The sequence below is a fragment of the Trichechus manatus genome, unplaced genomic scaffold (assembly GCF_000243295.1).
Source record: "Trichechus manatus latirostris isolate Lorelei unplaced genomic scaffold, TriManLat1.0 scaffold00012, whole genome shotgun sequence".
In the NCBI taxonomy this organism is placed as follows: domain Eukaryota; kingdom Metazoa; phylum Chordata; class Mammalia; order Sirenia; family Trichechidae; genus Trichechus; species Trichechus manatus.
In genome coordinates this window covers 23,330,505-23,354,427 of record NW_004443948.1, presented here as the reverse complement: position 1 = coordinate 23,354,427, position 23,923 = coordinate 23,330,505, and the positions used below count along the sequence as shown (strand labels likewise).

The 23,923-nt window shown below is 31.9% G+C and overlaps 1 protein-coding gene across 1 annotated transcript in view; it reads right to left on the bottom strand.

The window, feature by feature from the left end:
- NCAM2 (neural cell adhesion molecule 2) overlaps nucleotides 1-23,923 on the bottom strand; it is a 289,809-nt gene that overhangs the window by 23,593 nt on the left and 242,293 nt on the right. Inside the window, exon 16 of the mRNA XM_004371382.1 lies at nucleotides 592-796. Coding sequence (XP_004371439.1) covers nucleotides 592-796 — 205 coding nt within the window. The remainder of the gene's footprint in view (nucleotides 1-591; nucleotides 797-23,923) is intronic.

The following is a 23,923-nucleotide window of genomic DNA, read 5'->3' as shown; positions in this document are numbered from 1 at the left end:
ATATGTATATATATATTCTAACCAAGGTCATGTATCCAGAGTATATTGTTTATAAAGAATACCTACAGATCACTGAGTAAAAACAAGCCAAGTCAATAGAAAAATGGGTAAAATACTTTAACAGGGACTTCAATAAGAGTATATTTAAATGGTCAAAAGCATATGAAAAAGTGCTCAACTTTACTAGTTTTCAGGCCAATGTTAATTTAAATCACAGTGAGATACCATTACATACCCGAAAGATTAATAACAATAAAAATATGGAAAACACTGAGTGTTAGCAAGAATCTGGATCAACCAAAACTCCCAAATCCTGTAGAGGAAATTAAAACTGGTATAATTACTTTGGTACACCATAAAGCAGTATCTCTAAAGGAGGAACGCATGCATACCATACATTCCAGCAAATCCACATTTAGTTGAAAAAAAAAGTGTGAAATATAACACTTTAACAGACAAATTACTTGGAGAACAGTCTATCTAATGGTCTTATAATGAAACTCTATTGAGAAATAAAGCCCCAAAATCCAGCACTCAAGCTTGACTGTGGAACTTGTTTCATATGATGTAATACGGACGCCTGGTACTCACAGGTACGCAGCCTTTCCTTCTTCGAGTTCTTTATTTTTGCCGCTGGAACCACTTTTCTTCCCACACATTCTCCTGGTGATGCACATCAGTAATCCGCATTGTCGAATAAAGAAGCAGCTGACATCTGTTACCACGAGGATTAGAAATAGTGCAGCAACGCCCAGGCCAATCACTGCTCCAAGCCCAAGACCGTTAAAAAGTGTGTCTTAAAAACATAAAAGAAAATAACTTTATTAAATTAATTGACTTTCAATGAGAAAACAGACATTAGAAATTTATTTAAAAAAATAAGTTTTATCCAAGTAAAAATTCAACTTAAGAGGAAGGAACAATGTGGAAGTTTTACTGACAGGCTTCAATTTCATGATTGGTGGCATCTATCCTTGGGTTTTCAAACAGTATTTTAATCAACTCGCATGTTAACAATGATTTCAAATACTTTTTACAAACTTTCCTTTGAAAAAAGTCTAAGTAACTCTTCTTTCCAATGTACATTTGATTCCCTATAGCGGAGGGAATGAGCATTATCATATCCCCAACCGTACTTTATCAGAAAGTCCCAGCTACTGATACATCATCACGTTGTTAAAAGGAAGAGTCAAAATGGCTGTCAGAGAAATGTTAAATAAACGTTTCTGATGGAAATAGTTTTAAGACTTTAACTTGCAAATGGATTGCTCCAAGCTCTTTGCTTTGACAAGAAATACATTTTAAAATACTTGCCTATGAATGCTTTAAAAATCATCATTTTAGAATAAAGAGTTTACTTGTATTTTTCCAGAGAAACGTTTTCACACATCCTATGAGAGGAGTCACATTTTTTAAAGAGTCATGGTTCTTACGGCCTTTCTGAGGTTGTGTCGTTAAGAATGTAGGGGAGATGGGAGCGACTGTTGCTTGGCTTGTGGTCCAGTGTTGCAGGAGATCCCAAACAGCGAACAAAAAGTATGCAGGAAAGAAGTGATAGAGAATAGGATAGTGTATGCTGACCACAGAGTAGAAATGTCAAGAACAACAAGAGCAAAGATCATGAATCAAGTGTTTTATGTATGTGTGCGGTTGAATACGAAGGTAAGCTACACAATTATAGCAATTTACATAGGAAAATAAGCATAATGCAGAAACTAGATTCAAGTGGCAATGTTGTAATATCTAGAAGGAAAAAAAGGCTTACAGTAGAGAACAATGGCCATAGCACTGTTTATAATGTTTTATAATACTTTCATGTTAAGAATTTGCTTAAATAACATTTTTTAACTGTAATTACCCTTTTTAATGAAAAATATATTTATTACTCAGGATAAGAGTGGCATATCCAATATGTAACTGGTGTGAAATAAAAGTGACAGATACAAATAGTGATAGCAATCTGGGTTTTGAGAAAAACTACATCTGAAAAAAAAATATGTAAAACAAAGTTGTTCTCATATTTTTTAAATTACGTCAACCATTTTTAATAATGAAAGAAGGAAATTTTTGTTTAAGAGGTCAGAGTAACTTCTCATTCCGATTCTACCATTAACAGGTCATCCTTGAATATGCCACACTTGGATGAATCCAATTTTATTTTTTAGTAGACTGAGTCTCATGTCTACATTTATTTGCTCCCCCCCCCCCCAGAAAATAGAAAAGCTATTTATATTTCTTAACACTCTAAAAGCTTGGAGATAGTTTAAGTACAAAAATTCTGTTGTGGCATGGTGGACTGGCACATCATTAAACGGGCAAATTTGCGGCTCACCTGTGCTAGGAAATTGTGGAGTGTCTCCATGATGTTGCTATTGAGCGTTCCTTAAGTACCAAATAAACAAAGCTTGGAATTCACATAACCAAACAAAGTATAATTTTGATTATAATATGTTTTGTTAAGGGAGAGAGAAATAGATAATAAACATACGGTAGTGTTGGAGGAAATACAATTGTTTACGCCACTTTAGAATCTGTTTTCCCTATCAAATTTTAACATGCTTCATAGATGGTGATAATTTAGGAAAATTGTTTAGGTAATATCCAGAGAAACTGCTGGTTTCCACAGAACTGTTTTCATATCACATAAACCTGCTTTGAGGAAAGATTGGAGGAAGGAAAATATTTATCAGCCATGGGAAATTTGTTTTGTTTTGTTTTTTTCTCACAATCTCAATCAACAAATGGAGAATCAGACCCCAAATATTATTTGTCAATTTTCAAAGACATATCTATACACTAGATTTAAAAAAGATCTAGTGTTCCATGCTCTAAAAATAATATAAAAAGTAAACTAGTATTTCTATCAGTAATTTAAAACATCATTTCATATTGTCTTCCATTATCCTTTTGCAAATATCATGAGTCTCTCGTTTGAATACATTATTACAATATAACGAAGGCAACTTACCTATGAAACATCTTGGATTAATAAACCTAATGTTTTTCTTCAAATTTCATAGGTAATTATTTGGGATATACTGCACATGATTCAACCAAAACTAAGAAAAGAGAAGTGAAAAAAATCCATGACCAACTGGGCTTTCGCCCTCGGTGGATATAAAGATTGGATTGCTCCAGTGGTTTGAACTGGCCACTCCTGTCCCACTTCAGTTAGATTCCTCTGACATGGCAGACACAGTTCTAGGCAATAATTTCCTCAGATCAATGATAATATATCTTGTCCATCATATAAACTCGCATTTACCTGTTCTAAGTATGAAAAACCTTGTTTTGTACTTAAATGCACCGCATCTGGAGTCGGACAAGTCTTGGTTGCATTAGTCACTGCTGTATGTCTTGGAGGAGTCACCTAACTTCCCTAAGCCTGAGATTTCTTATTGTTAAAATGAAAACAGTTATGATAACAATGTTTTTGTTGTTGCTGTTGTTGTATGCTTCCAAGTCAACTCCAACGCATAGTGACCCTACCACCAACGTAGGTCATGGACTTATTGTGAATATTAAATATGGTTGTGTAAGTAACACCACTCGCACATATTGCTCAGTATATAGTAAAAATTTAACAAATGTTGACATTATTATTATTATTACTATTATTACAAAATTCAATAGAAATGAATTTAGACAGAAAAAAAAAACCAAAGACTATCTAAAGATAAACTAGGCTGTAAACATCTCTCTTCTCGTTAGGAATCTGAGGAGGAAGAATATCTCTTTTAAGCAGTGATTATTCTCTTGAGAATATCATCATTTTTTAACATGATTTAGGTTTGGCTAGTTAGCTTTTAAATGATAAATATTTTATTTGTGACCTTTTAAGCATTAAATCTGTATATTGATCTGCTTCATTTTCATCCTTTAGAAAAAGCTCTTCGAAAAATTATACTTGTAAAGTATCTTACAGTAAAGGACAATTGCTACTAAGATAGTTCCTACTTCTTTTCAAGAGAAACTATATTATACCTTTTTTCAACTTATAATTGAAATTTTTGACAGTTATTAAAGGTTATTTTTATGAAGAATATATTTTTGTCATTGTAGAGGGGAGATATGGGCAACAAATAGGTTTGTTGTAAATATTTAATTAAGCTGTCTTTTTGAAGTTATGTTTTCTAAATTTTAATTTCAGCTTAAGAATGTATTTAAACACTTATACTTTTACATCTCAACTGCTTGTCTCCCAGTTTGCTGTACTGTGGTGTTTTGTGTGTTGCTGTGATGTGGGAATTTCAAATACCAGCAGGGTCACACATGGTGAGCAGGTTTCAGCTGAGCTTCCAGACTAAAACAGACTAGGAAGAAAGGCCTGGTTATCTACTCCAAAAATTCAGCTAATGAAAACCTTATTACCACAACAGAACATTTTTTGACTTGCTTGCTTTGGACATGTCATCAGGAGAGATCAAACCTTAGAGGATCATGTTTGGCAAAGTAGACGTCCAAGTAGGACATGGGGGACCCTAGGTGAGACAAATTGGCACAATAGCTGCAAGGGTGGACTGAACATGCTGGCTTGTGAAGATGAAGCAGGTCTGGGCAACGTTTCATTCTATGTTACATAAGGTCGCCATGAGTTGGAGTCAACTTGAAGGCAGTTAACAACAATAACTTTCACATATACCATGAGGTTAAGCCATAATAACTACGAAAGCTAACTTTTCTAACTTTTTTTTTTTTCCCTGCTTCCAATTTACTCTTACCTGGAAAATTTAGTTGTACGTACTTTGGATTGTTCAAAAATGAAATAACAACCACATATAAAATTATATCACTGGAACTGTTGGACTAAAAATTAAATATTTTCTCAATAACCTATAGAAATTTATTTCTATATGTTAATGACAGTATGATTATTTTTAAAAATCAAAATTATTTTGAGTAATCATTTAAAGAATTTTAAATTCATCTTTTTTTTTATTTCCAGAATATTTACACATGTGTTTTATGATGTCATTTGTGTAATAACTCCATTTCTTAGGAAAATAATATATTTATATCATCTTTAAGATGAGAAAACTGAGGTCCAGAGAGTTTAGTGAACTAAGTCTTGAAAATTAGAAGAGTTAATTAATCCTTAAAATTAGATCTGTACAAGTGATGCACCATTAACTTTCAGGGTTTATATCCTTTATACTTGTGTTACAGTCAATATTGTATATAGGAAACTCATCAAACATATAATCTAGAGATAGGAATGAAATCTATTGGTCTTGCAGGAAAAATATACTACTAGTGGAGGAAGAACTATTTAAATGAGGTACAATACTGTGAGTTATTTAACATATTCTTGCTCTAAGCTTCTTATTAATGACCTTTTTTTTCAACAAAGCTTTTAGTAAGATTGGGTAAAAATAAATAATTTAGGAATCAAAGAGTTTAAACTTCTATCTTTTGGTACATCTTTTGAAATGATAGAAAGGGAACATGAGAAACAGTCTGACTGAATTTCTACACCTTACAACCCATAGCTGCACCCTGCAACCAGTTAAATTTAGTAATTGACTAACTAAATCAATCTATTTTCCCCCATCTATTTTATGTAATTATATTTGAATGTCATCAATATGTGAAAGCAAAGCATTCAAATAAACAAAACCAAGTTCAATTCTAATGTGTTATGTCTTTTCATGCTTCTGTTGTAAGAATTATCACACTAATGAATCACTGATTAAGTTTCCATGAAAATTCTTATATTTGATTATACAAGTTTTTAAAAAAACTAGTGTACTAACAAAATCATAAAACCATCCTTGTTTTTTTACTTCTTAAATAAATAGTTTAGTAGTTTATTTAACTGGCTTTCTAAGTATAAGTATAATCTTCTTCAAACAGATATAGAATTGCTTTCAGAGCTCAGAAAGCTGTGATAAAGACTTTGAAAAAAAAATAAAATTAAAGAGTCCTAAGATGGAGATTGCTTGCTGCTCCCAGAATAATGGTACTTATTCTCAAAAGGGATATTGCTAAACGCAACAAACAATGAAGCAGGTTATGTGTATCAAAGACAATCAGAAGGCATTGTAAACAGACAAAACAAAACCCTGTTTGTTGTTTATCATGACAATACTACATAACCCTTTCCTAACTCTTAGAACATATAGTATCCCACCCGCTTTTCATGCCTCTGGAGTTCCTTGGGTGTACACTTTTCCTGCTGAAAGTATTTGCTTCCTTACAGGGGGGTTCACGTAGAAGCAAAAGGCTAAAGAAACATTTGTTGAAGCAAAATAGCTGGGTTATTAGGCAAAACCAGAGGTGTCCAATGTACCCAAATGGAAGGCACCCCACAATTAAGCCTGCTATCCAAGACTGATGGGCCAGACAGGCTCCCATAACTCAGGTATTTTCACATAATATTTCTCAAAATCTATATTACCAACCCAAAATTTAAACACACTCAATGACTCAGCATGCATTCCACTACTGAAAAAACATGGTATCATTAAAAAATTCAAAGCAGAAATTAATTGGATCTTGAAAGGGATAATAAATCTCCCAACAATAAAGATAAGTCTGTTTGTCTCATGGTTCTATGTTTTTCCTTCATCCAACCTAGGGTAACACACCTGCAAAAATCTTAACCAATTTACGGGAAAAACAAAACAAAACAATAAGCAACCTATGTATCAATCTCTATATATGCCATATATGGGGGCAGTGGTGGAGACCCAGCCAAAGCAACCACCACTGTTAGTGGAGGGCTACACATTTTTAGGATGTTGAATAGGTTTAGTGGAGCTTCCAGACTAAGATGAGAAAGGACTAGTGACCTATTTTCAAAAACTTAGCCAATGAAAACCCTATGGATCGCAACCATCTGATCCTGTTATGCATGGGGTGACCATGAGTCAGGGGCCAACTCAAAGGCTTCTCTTAACAACAATGTGGAATAAGGTGGGGGAAAACAAAAAAGGTGAGAAAATCCCTCCAGCTTAATGAAATACCTCCTGGTGATGTATAATCATGGGGACTGTTTTAGTTTGCTTTGTAGATATAGCAATAAAAATGAATTCATTCATTAATTTAGTAAATACTGTTGAGCAATCTTATGACGTGAATTCAAGTTCAGGATATTTTAAAAATTCTATTAAAAAAAAACATTATTTAGAACTTGAGTCATTTAGATCATACAGATTTCAGCCTGAAATTTTATAAATTTGATCCCTTGATAGAGCATTGAGAAAATAATAATTGTTCTTGAGGTTTATGGAAATTAGTTTTAGAAGATGTCTTGTATAAAACATATGCAACAGGTATCTTCATTGAGAGGCATATGTACAATCCAAAGTTTCAACAACTTTACTTTGTTTTGAAGCAGTTTTGAGAAATACCTAATACAAGGAGTCAAAATATTGAAGGCATTACCTTTATTTAAAACAAAATAATACTGACATCATACTAATATCTAGGCAAAATCTTTCTCTTCTAAAATATTCCAGACAGGAAGTGTTTTTTATCTTAGTGGGGATATTTTTAAAAAAATCTTGGAGGGTGCTTAGTTTCTCCTGTTTTTCAATGTTTAGGAAATTTATTTTCTATGTTGAATTCCTTGGGATACTTAAAATATTACTGATTTAGATTTTCACAGATTTGCAAAACAATGATATAAAGCTTTGCATGTTGTTATGTTCAAATCTGATACGTTTAAACTTTCAAGAAAATTTGTAAAACATTAGTATAACATAACCAATTAGTCCTGTCCCTGTTTTATATATTGGATGTGCAGCCAAGTGGACACACAGCTGTCTGCAGCTGGGCTCCGTCTACTCCAGGATGGTCAGCTACACTGGAAACAGACTCCTGGATTATTTAAATATTTTGTTGGTATGTAGTAAACAAGGACCATTAATCCAATTGTGCTTCACAAATATTCACTGAGTGCCTACTAAATTAGAGGACTATAGGGATTCTATGGTATGTACTAAAATAGAATTAATAAAAGTTAACATAAACCTTTAAGCTTATTATGCATCTATCTTAATCCACATTTACTTGAGAAGTGTAAATCTCCGAAATGTATTGTAATTCATTGGATTATATAAGACACAAAGGAACAAAAGCATGAGATTTTATATTAGCAAGGACATACGGTTAACAGAAAGAGCTCTCATGAATGTTATGGTAATCTCCTTGTATTACAGAAGGCCAATTGGAAGGCAACACACACTTTTAAAGAAAAATACATTTCACTAATTAAAAAACCTGCTACCATCCCTAAGCATTTCACAGTTTCTTGTGTATGCTAGACAAGCTGTTTTCCAAGATCACCTGTCTCTTGCAGATCTGGAGATGGACTGCCCATTTATAAATTTAAGTTCTGTGATACATTTCTTACGATCCTGCTAAATCAACAAAAACATAAAAAGGTGTATTAGAAAGAGCCACTGCTTAGCAATGAGAATAAGGACTAGACTGGGTCAACAACAGCAAAAATTTGTTACAAAGGGAGTAGAAATATTTGAATAATTTTCATAAAATTATAAAAGGGCAGGGATATTGAGAATAAAAAGGAATCCCAGTACTCTCCCAGTACAGACCAAACTAGTGGGGTCCCTGAGTGGCACAAACATGAAGTGCTCAACTGCTAACTAAGTTTGGTGGTTTGAATCCACTCCGAAACATCTCAGAAGAGAGGCTGGCCACTTACGCCAGAAAGGTTGGAGACTTGAAAACCCCGTGGAGCACAGTTCTACTTTGCAAACACGGGCTCTCCAGGAGTGGGGAATCAACTGATTCAATGGCAACAGGTTGTTTTTGTTTTGTTTTTAAAGACCAAGCTGCGGTCTTCACATTTCTTGACAGAACTCACTTGTTTCGGGACCTTGCTGGGATACAAAATAATATTCTTTGACCCTGTGGATGTTTGTGGAGAGATGTCTTATTATGTATTTACTTCAATTTCTATTCCTCACAGGGAAAACTAGACCTGTTAATCAGAACCTGACCTACAAAATAGTTTAAATTATTTAAATGTGCCTATGGTTTTGGTATCTTCTCTTAGTTAAACTAAGTGAGAAATCAGAAATTCACTCATAAATGCCATCTTTACATATTGTAGGTGTTTAGAAAAATGGATTCTAAAATATCTATTTTTATATTTTTGAAACAATGTGATAGTTTGCGTTTGCAGGTGGTGTAATCACGAAAGAAAAGCAAAATTTTGATTCATGCAAGTTATCGAATTCACCATTAAAGAGGAAAAGGTTGAAACCACTCATAGTACCAATCTGAGAACAATGCAACGCTATTTCCATTTCTTTAAACCCATTTACATCCTGTGTCATGACAGTGGGTCTTCTACATCTATACTACCTAGTGTGCCTCCTCAAATTGATGGATCCATTCAATTTTGTTTCATATTAATTTCTCTGTAGAAAAGCAAATATTTGAACTTCTAAGGTTTCCACTGTCTGGCCAATACCCCTTTAGCTGTACTAATTAAAAAGGAGGAAAGCATCGCAAATTACTTAGGCAAGGATATTAAAAATATTATTTGCCATTCATTTAAATCTTTTTCAAAAATCAAACAGAAAACTCAACCAGCAACCGTGACTGAATTTGATATTTTTCCACTCCTCTAAACCACTTTTTGGATTACTTGCGCATATACTCAGAAAAAAATTGACTACATTCTTCCAAGATATGAGTGTTTCTTTTAAATAATAAAGTAATGATGTACTATTTATTTACACATTGAAATATATAATTCACATTATAAAACATACAAAATAAATAAATGAAAAAGAAGTTATAAAATAAATAAATGGAAATTCTAATACTTTTCTCTCCTCAGTGAATTGTATTTTTCACCCATTTTGTAATCCACACACCACAATGGGAAATATACCTAATATATTTATTTTCTTTTATTCTCAGTTTCATTACTGCTAAAATGTGGCTAAGGATATCCATGTATCCTAACTAAAATACTCTTCAAGAATCATATATGAAAACACTTTGAGAATTCGAAGCACTATGCAAATATGTGATTATTTTACTTGTTATACATATCACTCTATGGTCACTTTGTTTAGAGTAACTTATTGATAATCATTTGTTTACTGAAATTTCTGTTAAAAAATTAGATCTTCTCCACTTTTACTCAAAACCTTCCTAGGTTTTAACAAATAAAAAATATTTGACTGTTCCTAACTTTTTCAAACTATCATGCATAGAAATATGTGTCATTTGTATTTTTATATTTTACAAGTCATTTTTATTAGTGTTGTTATTGATAAAGTTTCTTCATTAAGGCCTGAAGTTTAAAATCATTCAAATTCATTTAGTGTTAAATGTGTATTACATTGTGACCAGAACATAATCAAGTTTTTTTTTAAAATTTTAATCTCATTCCTTTTTTAAAAATAATCTTATATTTTACATCAGTTTTAGATTTACAGAAAAACGGTGCAGAAAGTAGTGTGTTTCCATATAGTTACCACGGAATGCTTTTTCTATTAACACCTTGCATTCCTGTGATACATTTGCTACAATTGATGAACCTACATTGACATATTATTATTAACTAAAGTCCACAGTTTACATTAGGAGCCACTCTCTGCATTGTACAGCCCTATGGGTTTTGATGCATAATGTCATGTATCCGCCATTACATATCATAGAGAATTGTTTCATTGTCCTAAAAATGCCCTGTGCTCTACCTATTCATCCCTCCCTCTTGCTCTGGCAACCACTGATTTTTTTCACCATCTCTATAGTTTTGCCTATTCCAGGATGTTATATAGTTGAGATTCTCACTTCTTTATTCATTCATTTTTAAATATATATTGTAACTTTTCTTTTTAGTCATTACCTTTATTATTACTGTCATTGTAAGACCTTCCTTAAACTTTGTAAGCCTTTGATGTTATTATGAAAGAAAGCAAGACAATTACAAAAAATGCTCTATTATCTCTTATATGTGACTTGGAATTTTTCTCAGTTTTGGAATACCCATGTATTGCTTATCGGTCTTCTCTTCTCTAGTTAATTTTTCTCCTTTAGTTTATCATTAGTTTTTTGTTATTGTTATATTTATTGGTGTTATTTTGCCTAATAATTTTAGACATATTCATCTCCACTGAAACAGTACATAAGAAAATTTTCAAAAGATACTACAAAATGAATCAAAATCACCTCCCTAAAATAAATACTGTACTTCTTTTGTGTCCTCATCTTTTTTTCTGTCATGGACTGGTTCTCTTTTTGACACCTTGTAGTGTTCATGAAAAAAAAAGGAAAAAAGCATTATATCTTTCAGCTTCCTGAAAAAATTCACTTACTAGCAACTTTTTAAGTTCACTCAAGTTTCATGCTCTTCAGATATAAAACTGCTCACTAAGGTAACTGAATGAAAACTTTGTAGGTACAATATTAAATTTCATGCATCTTTCGATGAACAATTTATAGGAAAAAAGTATATAATGCTGGTAAAATCTGCAATGGCTGTGAAAAGAACATTGTTATCAGTGAAAATGGCATAGAGTATTTTGTACGGGATTGCACTCTGGAAAAGGAATCTTGGAATATTGAAAACTTAAAAAAATGTTCAAAATATATAAAAGTCAAAATTGAGTTCTAAAATGAGAAAAGTATTTAAACTGTATGATATTATACAAGCTTATATATGCTTTGTGACCAGTCTGTTTGAAGGATTTTTAGTTTTTAGGATCATGCAAAAGTAATTCTCTGTGTTTTAAATGAACAAGTATTGAGCGTATTGGAACCCTATATATATCTAGAAATAAACTATATGATTTTATGCTGATGATTAATATACTTACCAACGTGTAAGATCATTTCATGTGATTTTCTAGCCCTCTTTTTCCTTAATAATATTTGCGGTATCCAAATATTATTTTGGGAATTTGAAAACTTCGGATTTTAACGATTATGAGTAAAATTGATCAATAACTTTTCAGTATTATGCAAATATACGAACGAAGCCTTTTCCTGTCACTTATACATGTCTCAGGGTGGCGCAAACAATTTGCACTTGACTATTAACCTAAAGGCTGACAGTTCAAACCAACCCAGCTGTGCCCAAAAGAAAGGCATGGTGATCTATTTTCACAAAGATCACAGCCATGAAAACACTATGGAGCAGTTCTACTCTGTAAAACACGATGTTACTCTGAGTCAAAATCAACTCGATGGCAATGGATTTTTTTGTTTCTGTTTTTGTAAATCCAGACTATTATCAGTACTTTTGTTATAGTGTACTTATATCTTTTGCATGTACCATTTTATGTGTACTCAGTTAAACATTCTTGATGTAAAAATATTATTGCTGTTATTACCAACGTTTCTTTTCATACAATCCTACTGTTTATGAGTAAATGTTGTATTTGCCATCACTTATTCTTTAGGACTGCAAAAAAAGAGAGGAAGACCCTCAACAAGATGGATTGTCATATAGTGGCTGAAAGATGGGTTCAAGCATAGCAAAGATTGTGAGGATGGCGCAGGACCCGGCAGTGTTTCGTTCCGTTGTACGTGGGATGGCTGTGAGTTGGAACCGACTCGACAGCACTTGACAACAGTTCTTTGCTACTATGTCCCCTTGCTCTAGTCATTTGGACTGTTCTGTCAAAATGTTCTGCTACCTGTATAATAACAAAAGAGAACTGTCGGATTTATAAACTCAGTGGCCACAAAACTTTTCCTACCAATCACCTCTCAATACTGGAGCCCTGGTGACGTAATGGTTAAGATCTTGGCTGCCATCCAAAAGATCGGCAGTTCAAATACCTTGGAAATCCTATGGGGGCGGTTCTACTCTCTCCTATAGTGTAACTACGGGTCGGGATCGACTCGGCAGCAACGGATTTGGTTTTTCTTTTCATTATTATTATTTGGGAGGAGATCAGGGAAGGAGGTAGAACTGATAACCCTAGGTCTTTTTAATAAACATTTGATTGGGAGCAATAAAAAGTAGCTAACTGAGGATATTTGATTTGGTAATGACAAGAGAATGGTAAGCATGCATATTAGGTAGACTGCATTTGTAATTGTAAAACTCTATTCTTTCCTCCAAGAGTATCTTTTTCTATATATGTTTACAAAAGCAAATTTATAAACTAAATGTCTTCTCAAATCACTTTCTAGCTCTGTGGTGTTGCAATAATGCTATACTTGCTCAGGGATAAACTGGCTAAAAATTATGTAGTTATCCTTTAATTTGTCAGTATGTTAAGAAACAACCCTAAAAGCAATTGTGAGGATAAAATAGGACAAAGACTCTATTATCTAGAAGCTGATAATATACTGGGAGGTGTGAGTAAAATGTATAATTTAGAAACTGAAATGCAATGCAATTGATTGCGTTCCTGGTGGTCAATATAATGGGAACTGAACAGTTTGTAGGGAGAGGCTGGTAAGTTTGTAATTAGTGGTGAAAGGAGTTATCATAGTGAAGATAACGCACGAGACTGTTAGAGACTAAAAAGAAGCTTTCCATGAAACAAGAGAAGTACATTTCAGTCAGAACACGGCATGAGCAAAGGTGGAAAAGTATGAACCCATGGTCTATTCTGTAATTAGCAAGTAGTTAGGTATTAGACAAACTAGATATTAAAGAGGATGAGATTGCAAATAAATAAACATACAAATAAATAAAATAAAGCAAAACAGACAACACCGATGACAAAATCAAAGTGTGATATTCTCCCAGAGGAAGGTAGGGAGACTGCTGTAATGGTCAGGAGAGCGCTGGTGGAGCCCTGCACTATGGTAATGGCCCCAAAACTTCTGCCCAGTCTGCCCTCCTATTCCACAGACACTCACTGCCCTAGTCCACACAGGCACGTTAATGACTGCTCGGTGTTTGGATTGAAGAGGTGACGAAATAGACTGGGTATCTTATCCTTCATTATAGTTGAATTAACATTAGATAATTGAAGTCTATTGCTATATTTTAAAAATGGGTCCTGAACATGATAAAATAATACTATATATATATAATTTTAAGTGGAAATACATATCAAGTGCCCCATTAGGTTTACTCTGCTCTTTATCTATCCAATCTCCCTTAAGATTTTAGTATCTATCTTATTTAAACCTAATTCCCTGTAAAAAATGAACATAAAATATAGAATTATTATGCTTCTATGAAATATTGATGGATGCTTGTAAAATTCTCATTATGTCTTAAAGTAGTATGTATTTTAACATAAAAAGGGAATTAAAGAAAATGATCTGCATAAAAAATAACTAAAAACAAAATAGTAAATTACAGCACTTTTTTCATAAATATTTCACAGGGTCTCTATGAGTTGGTACTGACTTGACGGCAATGGGTTTTTATTTTTGGTTTTTAGTCTAAATAATATAAATGTGATAGTGAAGGTTTTATTGGCTAGTAGGAGAGGGAGCTCCTTAGAGCTGAATAAATGCAATCAAAACAGAAACTGGGCAGTGTCAAGAGGATGAATAATTTCAGTTTTATTTCCTTGGTTCAGCCATTGCACAGCTGATTTCATTTGTCTGCTAACGTTGAAAGGTTCCCTATACATAAACCCAAACAGAAAATAGATTATTTATTAGACACTCACTGTGTAGCTGGTTGTTCACTTACTTTTCGGCTTCTGTGTAAGTTATTAAAAAAATTCAAGCCCATCTACTTAAAACTAAAATTTTAATTATATGGAGAATATATAATTTCTATTACTATGTAAAAACCAAAACCAAACCTGTTGTGTAGAGCATCTGAATTGAAATGCTTTTATACTATAGTCTATGAAATTGAAGTGTAGATTTTCAATCTACTTATAAATGCAATGTTGATATCTTTAAAACATGCATGAGAATAGCTAACACATCTTGATCAATTGAGGATATCTATGAAAATTATGGAGCCCTGGTGATGCAGTAGTTAAGCATTTGGCTGCTAACCAAACGGTCAGCAGTTAGAATCCACCAGTTGCTCCTTGGTAACCCTATGGGGCAGTTCTACTTTGTTCAACAGGGTCGATGAGTCAGAATCGCCTCCATGCCAATGCGTTATGCAAATTATATTAACTCTTTATATCCCTTAGCAATTAAAGAAAGACCACACCTTAAGTGATGAGTAACAGTCAGATCTTAACTTTTTTCAGCCACCTGTTGTTGTATGATGGAAACCACCAGTGAATCATAACAGACCCTGGCTTATAAACATTTCCTTTGTTACTGAGTCATTTAAAGGAGCAATCAGTCACAGGCTTGTGTATGAAAACATTGTAAAAACATCTCCTGTGTTTTCCACTGTCTGAACTACTGAGCAGAATACTTTTCTTGTCATTTTCCAACAGTCTCAAGGAACTTTGCATTTAATGTTTCATGTAATAGTTTAGTTCAGTTCATTGTAAAGTTAGAAACAACAGCATGTTGAAGCTTTTGCTCAGAATCAATAGTTTCTTCAAAACAGAAATGACAATTTAAGAAGATGGCTTTTATTTTTATTTTAAACACACTTAAACAGAAAAAAAAGCATGTATTTTTATTTACTTTTAAACATTTTCATATTTCTCAATAGAGAAGTATATAGCTACCGTACAAATTATGAGCATTGAAGACTTTTATTTTTATTTATTTTATATTCATTTCTTAAAATGAAGAGGATAAATGTTGAGGCAGAAATATCTATTTTAGTAGCTAGTAGATAGTAAGTAGAATTATTATTTTATATTAATAGATAATGATCTATTTTTACCAACAATGTAAATATATCATTCAATAAAGTGGCTTTGGAAAATGTGTAAAAACATTCAGAAAGTGATTAAAAATTAATTTGATATTTGTTTAATTTTGGACTATAAATTCAGTGTACTTACATTTACATGAATTGTGGGAAAACAGTTATATGTAAAAGTTAGAGAAAGATAACTAACAGAAGTACCATGATTATTGGAAGAAATTGTGGTTGGTCTATATCTGACCTTTCCTTTGCCACATGGTTTTTTCTCCACGGATCAATCAAGAGGAAAGCAAATGACATAGATAGAAGACATAATACCGTATAACTGACAAACTAGAGTTTAAGGTATGCCATCTTGGACTTATTATAATTCAACAAAACAAACATAAGAGGAAAATTGTCAAGTTCAGGTTGCTTGAATATATCAATGCTAGCTGTAGGACTTTGAATGAATTACTTGTCTCCTCTGACCTTTTGTTTTTTGATAGGTGTGCAATTAAATATCTCTTCTTGTTGTTAAGTGCCATCGAGTTCTGACTCGTAGACTACCTCTAAATATCCTTAAATCTCTTGGTTCTTCATTGTCGTTGTCATTGTTAACTGCCTTTAAGTCAATTCCAACTCATGGTGACCTCAAGTGTGCAGAGTAGAACTACACTCCACAGGGTTTTCAAGGCTGTGACCTTGTGGAAGAAGACTGTCAGGCCTTACTTACAAGGTGCCTCTGGATGGGTGTGAACTGTCATCCAGAAGCACCTTGGAAGTAAGGCCTGGCAGTCAGTTAGCAGGCCAGGGTTTAAACATTTGTGCCACCCAGGGACTCTTTGCTCTTCATAGTGGGCTAAAAGAATAGAGTAATAATATAAAACATTATGCTGTGGCAATAACTATAAAAATGCTCACTCATTCCCAGACACTTCCTATTTGATATCACCTCACTGGTGTCAATGAGCTCAGGAAAAACAAAACCAACAACAGCCACAAAGAAAAATATATTAAATCTTTCTCTCTAGGGGTACTAAATTTCTCTAACTATTGTATCATTTGTCTGAAATAGGTATCATTAAAACAAAATATAGTTATTGTATTAAAAAACTTATTTTAAAATGCAATGTCTCAAATGGTTGTGTGTGTATATATATACACACATACATACACACACACATATACATATATAAATTTTAACGGACTTTTCTGGAATAAGCGAAAAGATTACATGTGCTCTAAAATAATCTAAATTGTGAAAATGAATATTTTCTCTTTTATAATATCTGCATAATTTCAGTTTTATCTGGAAAGCCAACCCTTGATCTGCATTTGTGTATGTGAAATATATTTGGTTGCTGTTCATGTTTCAGCCAGAAATAGTTACTTTTTAACTTTTAAAAAACTTTAATTTTAATTTAATATATACATTGATTAATTTACATTATAGACTTATAATTTGAAAAACAGACTAATGCTAACAAAAAAAGTTATAAAATATTGTGATAAGCAATGGACTTGAGTTCAAATCGTGACTGTGCGTTTTGCAAATTATTCAATTTTTTCTAGATCTCCCTTTTCTAATTTAAAATATGGGAAAAATAATATTTTTGAGAGATTTTAGAATGAATTAACTAATATACATAAAACATTCAGCATAATGTATGATACAGTAGGTGTTCAAAAGTAGAAGTTTCCCTTGTTTTTGTTATTTTTATTATTAGTAGTAACTTCCAAAGCCATTGCTTTTGTTTCATACCTAACATTCGATGAGCAGGAAACACTAGTAATTTTCTACAGCTTTACTCTCACGGTACCCAAACTGAAATAATACAATGCACAAACCAAAATAATTGGAGAACAATCACTCTGAACATTTATGTCTGTGTTTACGAGCTTTTATAAGCAACAGAGATGACTCCACTCTCCTTGCATTACTGAATTATCAACTACATTCACACATTTTATTGAAATATTGTTTGATTATTTTGGACTCCCACTAATAACCAAAGTTTCCAAACTGAAACTATGAAAGTAACAATATTGGGTATTATTTTTAAATTATCTTTTAATATGTTTGCTATAAGTCTTCTGATAGTATATTAGTTATCCCAAAAGAAAAATTACTTAGTGATTTATATGCTTGTTACGAGTTCCTAACAAAGTAAATACTTTTTGTTATTGAATTTGATCAAGTTAAAAACGAACACACACAAGGACATAAAAATTGTACCAGTAATAAAGAAAACACAAATAACAAAGCTTTTCCTCAGTTTTCTTTATTACAACAATGGAGACACAGAGGTACAGAAAATAAAATGACATTTAATATACTATGAAACACATGCACAGGGTTACACATAGTGTTGAATATTATGTTGGGGTTTTAAATAAGAGATGATACTGAGGACAATACACTTATAATACGTACATATTTTTTTCCCGGAAAATAAGCGATGGAAACAAATGCAATTTAAACGACCAGAGACAGTCACTTTAAGATAGAAGTGTTCTGCATAAAATCAATGTTAGATAAAATTTTTCTAGAATGAAGTTCGTGAACTATATACTACTGTGTCGTTTAAAACAATAATTTTTCATTGTTTCCTTTTAGGGAAAAGATGCTACATCCTAATATTATGCAACTTTGCAATGCATAACTTTGTATTTGTTTTTACCTAAAATGCAATGATAAAGAATAACTAAATTTAACTTGAACATACCCCAAATTAGAAAATTTGCAGTAAAACTAGACAATATAACATTAGATTGGTTCACATTTATAATAAAATTTAATTCTACTTAGATGAACATATCTTTAAAAAGTGAATAAAATAAACGTCTATAAATAAGTTGAAGTTCAGAGTCATCTCAGATACACCAACAGAACTCTTGAACATATACATATTATATATTATATTTATTATATATAATATAGTATATTATATATAATATTACCTGAATACTATTTTTTCCATATTTACTAAATAATAACTAAAACTGAAGTTACAGAATATTCCACTCTATCTGTAACATTTAGACACAGATATTATAAGCTTTGACTATCGTTAATATCCATGGGGAGGAGATCTTTTTCTGGTTCATAATCTTAGATAAGATACCAACACCAAAGACATTTGGAAAACAGATCATTGTTATTAAATTTCTATTTCTGTCATTTAAGAACTATAAAACTAGCTTTAAACTTACTGTATCTTTTGCCTTGTATAGAAATTGAGACATGACTATATATTGTATAATCATTACATATTTAAAAAAATTTTTAACTACTGTGAAGTAAGAAGACAGAATACTACAACTTTGTATTTAAAACTTAAAAAAAAAAGAAAGTTAACTCTAGAATGTTACTCCAATTTTGATGGCAGTTTGGGAGAAAACATATTAACAAGATGAACTTTTTGGTTCTTTTTTTTTTCTCTTAAGTCCTAAAATTTACATTGACAATATCTTCTGAATTGTAAGATTAAATATTAAAATAATGGTAGTTACTTTATTCATGATATAGTTGGTTGATATGGAAATGGGCTTGTGACCAATTTACAATTTCAAGTGCTATTTCTAGAATATTCGTAACCACAATCTTTTGATTTATTCAAATTTTAGGTACCCATTCAACATCTGAGCTTCGGTAAAGGTTTCACGGCATGTGTTCATACCACAAATGCTAGCATTTTAAATTTTACCAAATGATTAACACTAAAGGGAATAGAAGAAACACAACTTATTTATTTATGGGCGGATCTTGACAGAGAGGGAGAGGAAGAGATAGAGACAGGGAGAGACAGAGAGGAGGAGGATGAAAGGGAAAAAGGAGGGAATCAGAGAAAAAAATTTGGAAGAAAGGAAGGAGAAAGAATTGAAAGGAAGGAGGAGAAAAGGAAACAACCAAAAGAAAAAGAAAAAGAAAAAAAGCCATATCCAAATGTTGTTTAAACGATAGTACATTATGCCTCACAGATATAAACAATAACAAAGCTCATAAAATTATACAATTAGGGATGACCTTAATCACCCTACATTATTGGGTGGAGTAATAATATATAAGGGCTAAAGAATATTATAATATAAATTCTAATAGCTAATTTACATAGGATTATAGCAGATTATTTAAAAATCTTTATGGTGTTAATATCATAACTGAAAACAAATATGGGAATTGTAAGATAATTTTACATGACTAGATAATTCTTAATCAGTAAGTAAAGCTGAAAATATTATCATGTATAATTTTAAGTATTATTCTTGACAGCTAGCACTAAGCACACTTAATTATTATAAAGGTGATATGAATATTTCATCTTGAAATGCCAAAATCATTTGGAATTTTAAAATTTTATTCCTGTGTCCTAAGTGTAAAGCTATCATATTACTAATTAAAATAATTTTTATGTTTTAAAAGATTTCTCTAAATCTAAAATTATATGGCTTAATTATTTCTTGCACAATATAATTTGAATATAAATGCATAATCATAAAACTGTACATAGTTGGAAGTACTCTGGAATTTACTGTGTTTCAGTTTTATTTTTAAATTAAATACAGTAAAAGGATGTTATATATAAAAAAATGAAATTATAATGGTTTCCCAATTCATCCAAATTATGTAACATATACACCATTACACACACTTGTAATTTGAATTACTAATTTAAAAAGAAGTACCACGTAGTTAGAGTCAAAATTATTTGTAATAAAATTATTTGGGTATGAATTTGTTGTATGTATAATTGGAATTATACACAGAAAATAGTTAATCCAGTGTTTAAAACATTCATAGTTTTTTAAATTTTTAAGCATTTGAGATACTTAATTCTAAGAAAAAAAGGAAAGAGATAGGATAAGACAATAGACATTCAATCATGTCCATGTCTTCTAGTAATAAAAGCAAATATGTATAGTTACATAATGTCTTTGGAAAAACTTGAGTGTAGGATTTATAGAACTATATTTAGTCCTGAAGACTAACAGTTATAGGGTAAAGAGTAACAAAAATGGTAATTTACCAGGCTCTTTCATGTAAGAAGAAGACATTTCATTAAAAAAAAAGCATTCCCTGCTCCTTCCTAGGCATGCTCTGTTTGCATATCTGAACTAGGGCACTGTGGTCCTTATAGCTATCTGAAAAGTAATCCTAGTGTTTGCACTGGGCTAGGGAGATCATTAAGACTGAATGATATATGGAGGAAAGAAGACAGACTAGGAAAAAGGTGGGAGGAGGAAAAAAGGAGATATTCAGGTCTACATAAAAAATCCTGATACTCCACATGCAGATAATGGCAATCTTAACTAAGTAGATTAATTTCGCATTAGACTAAGTATGATAATGGTTAAAATAAGCTTTTGAAAAGATTTAATTGTTGGAGATATGATATACACATCAACAGACATAGACACGCTTCTGATTACACAAAATGATTAGCATGAAACTCACCGTTACACACAAGTTCATATTTACACATCTTCAGCACAGAATTTTATTTAAACAATTCTTATTCTATCATTGGATGATACCAGGGAGACACTTAAGATAAATTTGAATGTTATGTCTTGCTTACCAATAATCACATTTAGACCTATAAACAGACACTAATTACACCAAGAAAGTAAACTGTCAAATTCATGGTTGCATATAACATTAATAAAGCTCAGGCAATAAAAAGAGAATTCATCAACACTTAACTTATTAAGACTGTAAAACATCCAAGAAGGTAATTTACAATTTCTAAGGTCACACTTAATGAGATGTAATAGCTTCAATGGTTACGATTGTGTTTTCTAATTTATTATAGCAACAGGCAAAACACAAAGTCTATTATTTTAATATCTCTAAAACATTCATCTAAAAATAAACATTTGGGCAAATGACAAATTTCTTTATTAATTTCAAGATGAAAAATTTCTGCATATTTATGTATTTAAAAACTCTAAATGAATAACTCTTTAAATGTAAATAATTCTGTTAGCATGGTAACGTTTTAATTTCATATTTTTTCTTATCTGCCAAAAGTTCACATCTAGCTACCATGTAAACCTCACTTTGAATAGTCTTTGTATCACTAGTATTGGTGATCATGAGGTATGGAATGTACAAGTTCAAAATAAATCAACTGTGTTCACTTACTAAAAACATATTTCATATTTTCCACAAAAGTATTTTGTGAATGTATACTATGTCAATACCACTTATACACTACTTTCTCCTGGAAATATTTATAATTTATTTGATAGATACAGTCAGGGTATAATAAATGGGAAACACCATTCTAAAAAGTGGCATTGGAATTCCTTCTTTAAACAATACTTTCTACATATTAGTAATCAATGTAACTCCCCCAAACTAAAAAATATCAAGGGACATAGTATTCAATTATAATTAGTTCTTTAATAAAAAGAAACATTGGATATGGTGATTTGAAAAACAAAACATTCCATATGAGTTGGCTGGATATCTACACTGTGCAAATTAGGAAATCTCTTGCCTCAGCAGCGGTTACAGAAGGAAAGTTAGAATGTGTTTAATCTGCTGGAGGGTTATTCTGTAGTCCAAGATCAAGAGAAAGAAAACACAGCAGTGGTCAGCAAAGAGTTGTGAAAAGAAACACTGAGGAAAATCAACTTCTAAAAGGTGGCCTAGCCCTTACATGAAAGGATTCTGCAGAAATTAACTTAAAGACAGAATGAGAGAGAAAATTTGGTATAACAACAAAAAAAATTACTTTTGATAAATTAATCTCATGCCCAGAATCCAATAATTTGATTTACCAACTAAGCTATGGTCATGTTTATGCATGTATGTAAATCTGATTGCTTCCTAATTGCCATGAATGAGTAGTTAAGAAGCACATGCTAGGGTGTGGCTGTGAATGACAAAGACAAAGCACTTTTCTTTTCTCAAAAACACAAAAATGAAAATCATTACTTATGCCACTTCCTCAAATCCAGCTTTTTTTAAAATTTGGAATCTAGTAACATCCCCTTTCCATCTTTTCTCAACTTCATCCGCTTGAAAATAGTAGCTAAGATATTTAATTCTCTCTCTGATCCTTGCAAAGACGCTAACTCTTGGGTGTCCAAGAAAATTCAATAAATATGTATCTATGTTATTCAAACATCAGGGTTTATTGCCAGCAGAAAACACAATCTGAATCCAGTAAATGAGGTGGACTTTGTAAACATATTCCAAATTCATTTATGATTTACTCCCAGGGAATTACATAGATATATTTTCACATAATTAAAAAGGGGTGATATGTAAATTATTATTATTATTTTTAAATTTATCCCTTGTGATATTTTCTGTCAACAAATGGAAAACAGGCAGCAAATTAAGGAGACACAACAAAATAATAAACAGTTTCACTTTTATGTTGTATATAAATGGTACACACTGTAACATGTAATGAATGTTCCTAAAGTCAGAAACTCTCATTTTAAATGATTAACAGTTAAAAAAAAAAAAAAAAGAAAGAACTCACAACTCTTCATATTGAAATTATTATTTACACAACGTATGGGCATAGATGTTGAGTTATAATTGCAAAATACTCGAATCAAAGAAAATTAGATGTAGCAAATTCTTAACCTCCTAGTACAAGTGACATGGTTTTTAACTAGGTCAAATTGGGAATTAAAGGACAGTTTAGAATGTGCAAGTTATGAAGGGAACTGGTAATTGTAAGAAACAGCCCTAATTCAAACTGCTTCACTGATTTTCTGACAAAGTTTCCACTTAAAAGGTTGACAGTTTGGGAGATGGGAAAAAGGTTAACGGTTCATGGGGGAAATTACATACTTAATTAGTTGGAACTTAGGACGTCTTTGATTCATTTTTAGATTAGCTTTGTCATTACTAAAATAAAGGAAATACCATAAGACGCAACAATAATTAAAACATGCAAGACAAGCTTATGGCTATAATGAAAGAAAACCCAGCAGCATTCAGCTGCCATGACTGGCTTCCATTTCCGCCTTTATTCGCTTCACAGCATTTTTCTGCATGATGGAAATTGTTTTTGAAAATAGAGTAAGAATAAAATAATTAAGGAAAAAAGAGTAAAGTTATAAACATGAAATAAAAGGGAAAGAAAAAAGTGACAGTAGGAAAGAAAAAAAAGAGAAAATAATTAATGTGAGATTTACAAAAGCCATTAACAATTACCTACAATTACTTTGATACAAGACAAATAGCTGAAATCTTGTATAAAACAATCGTAAATGTTG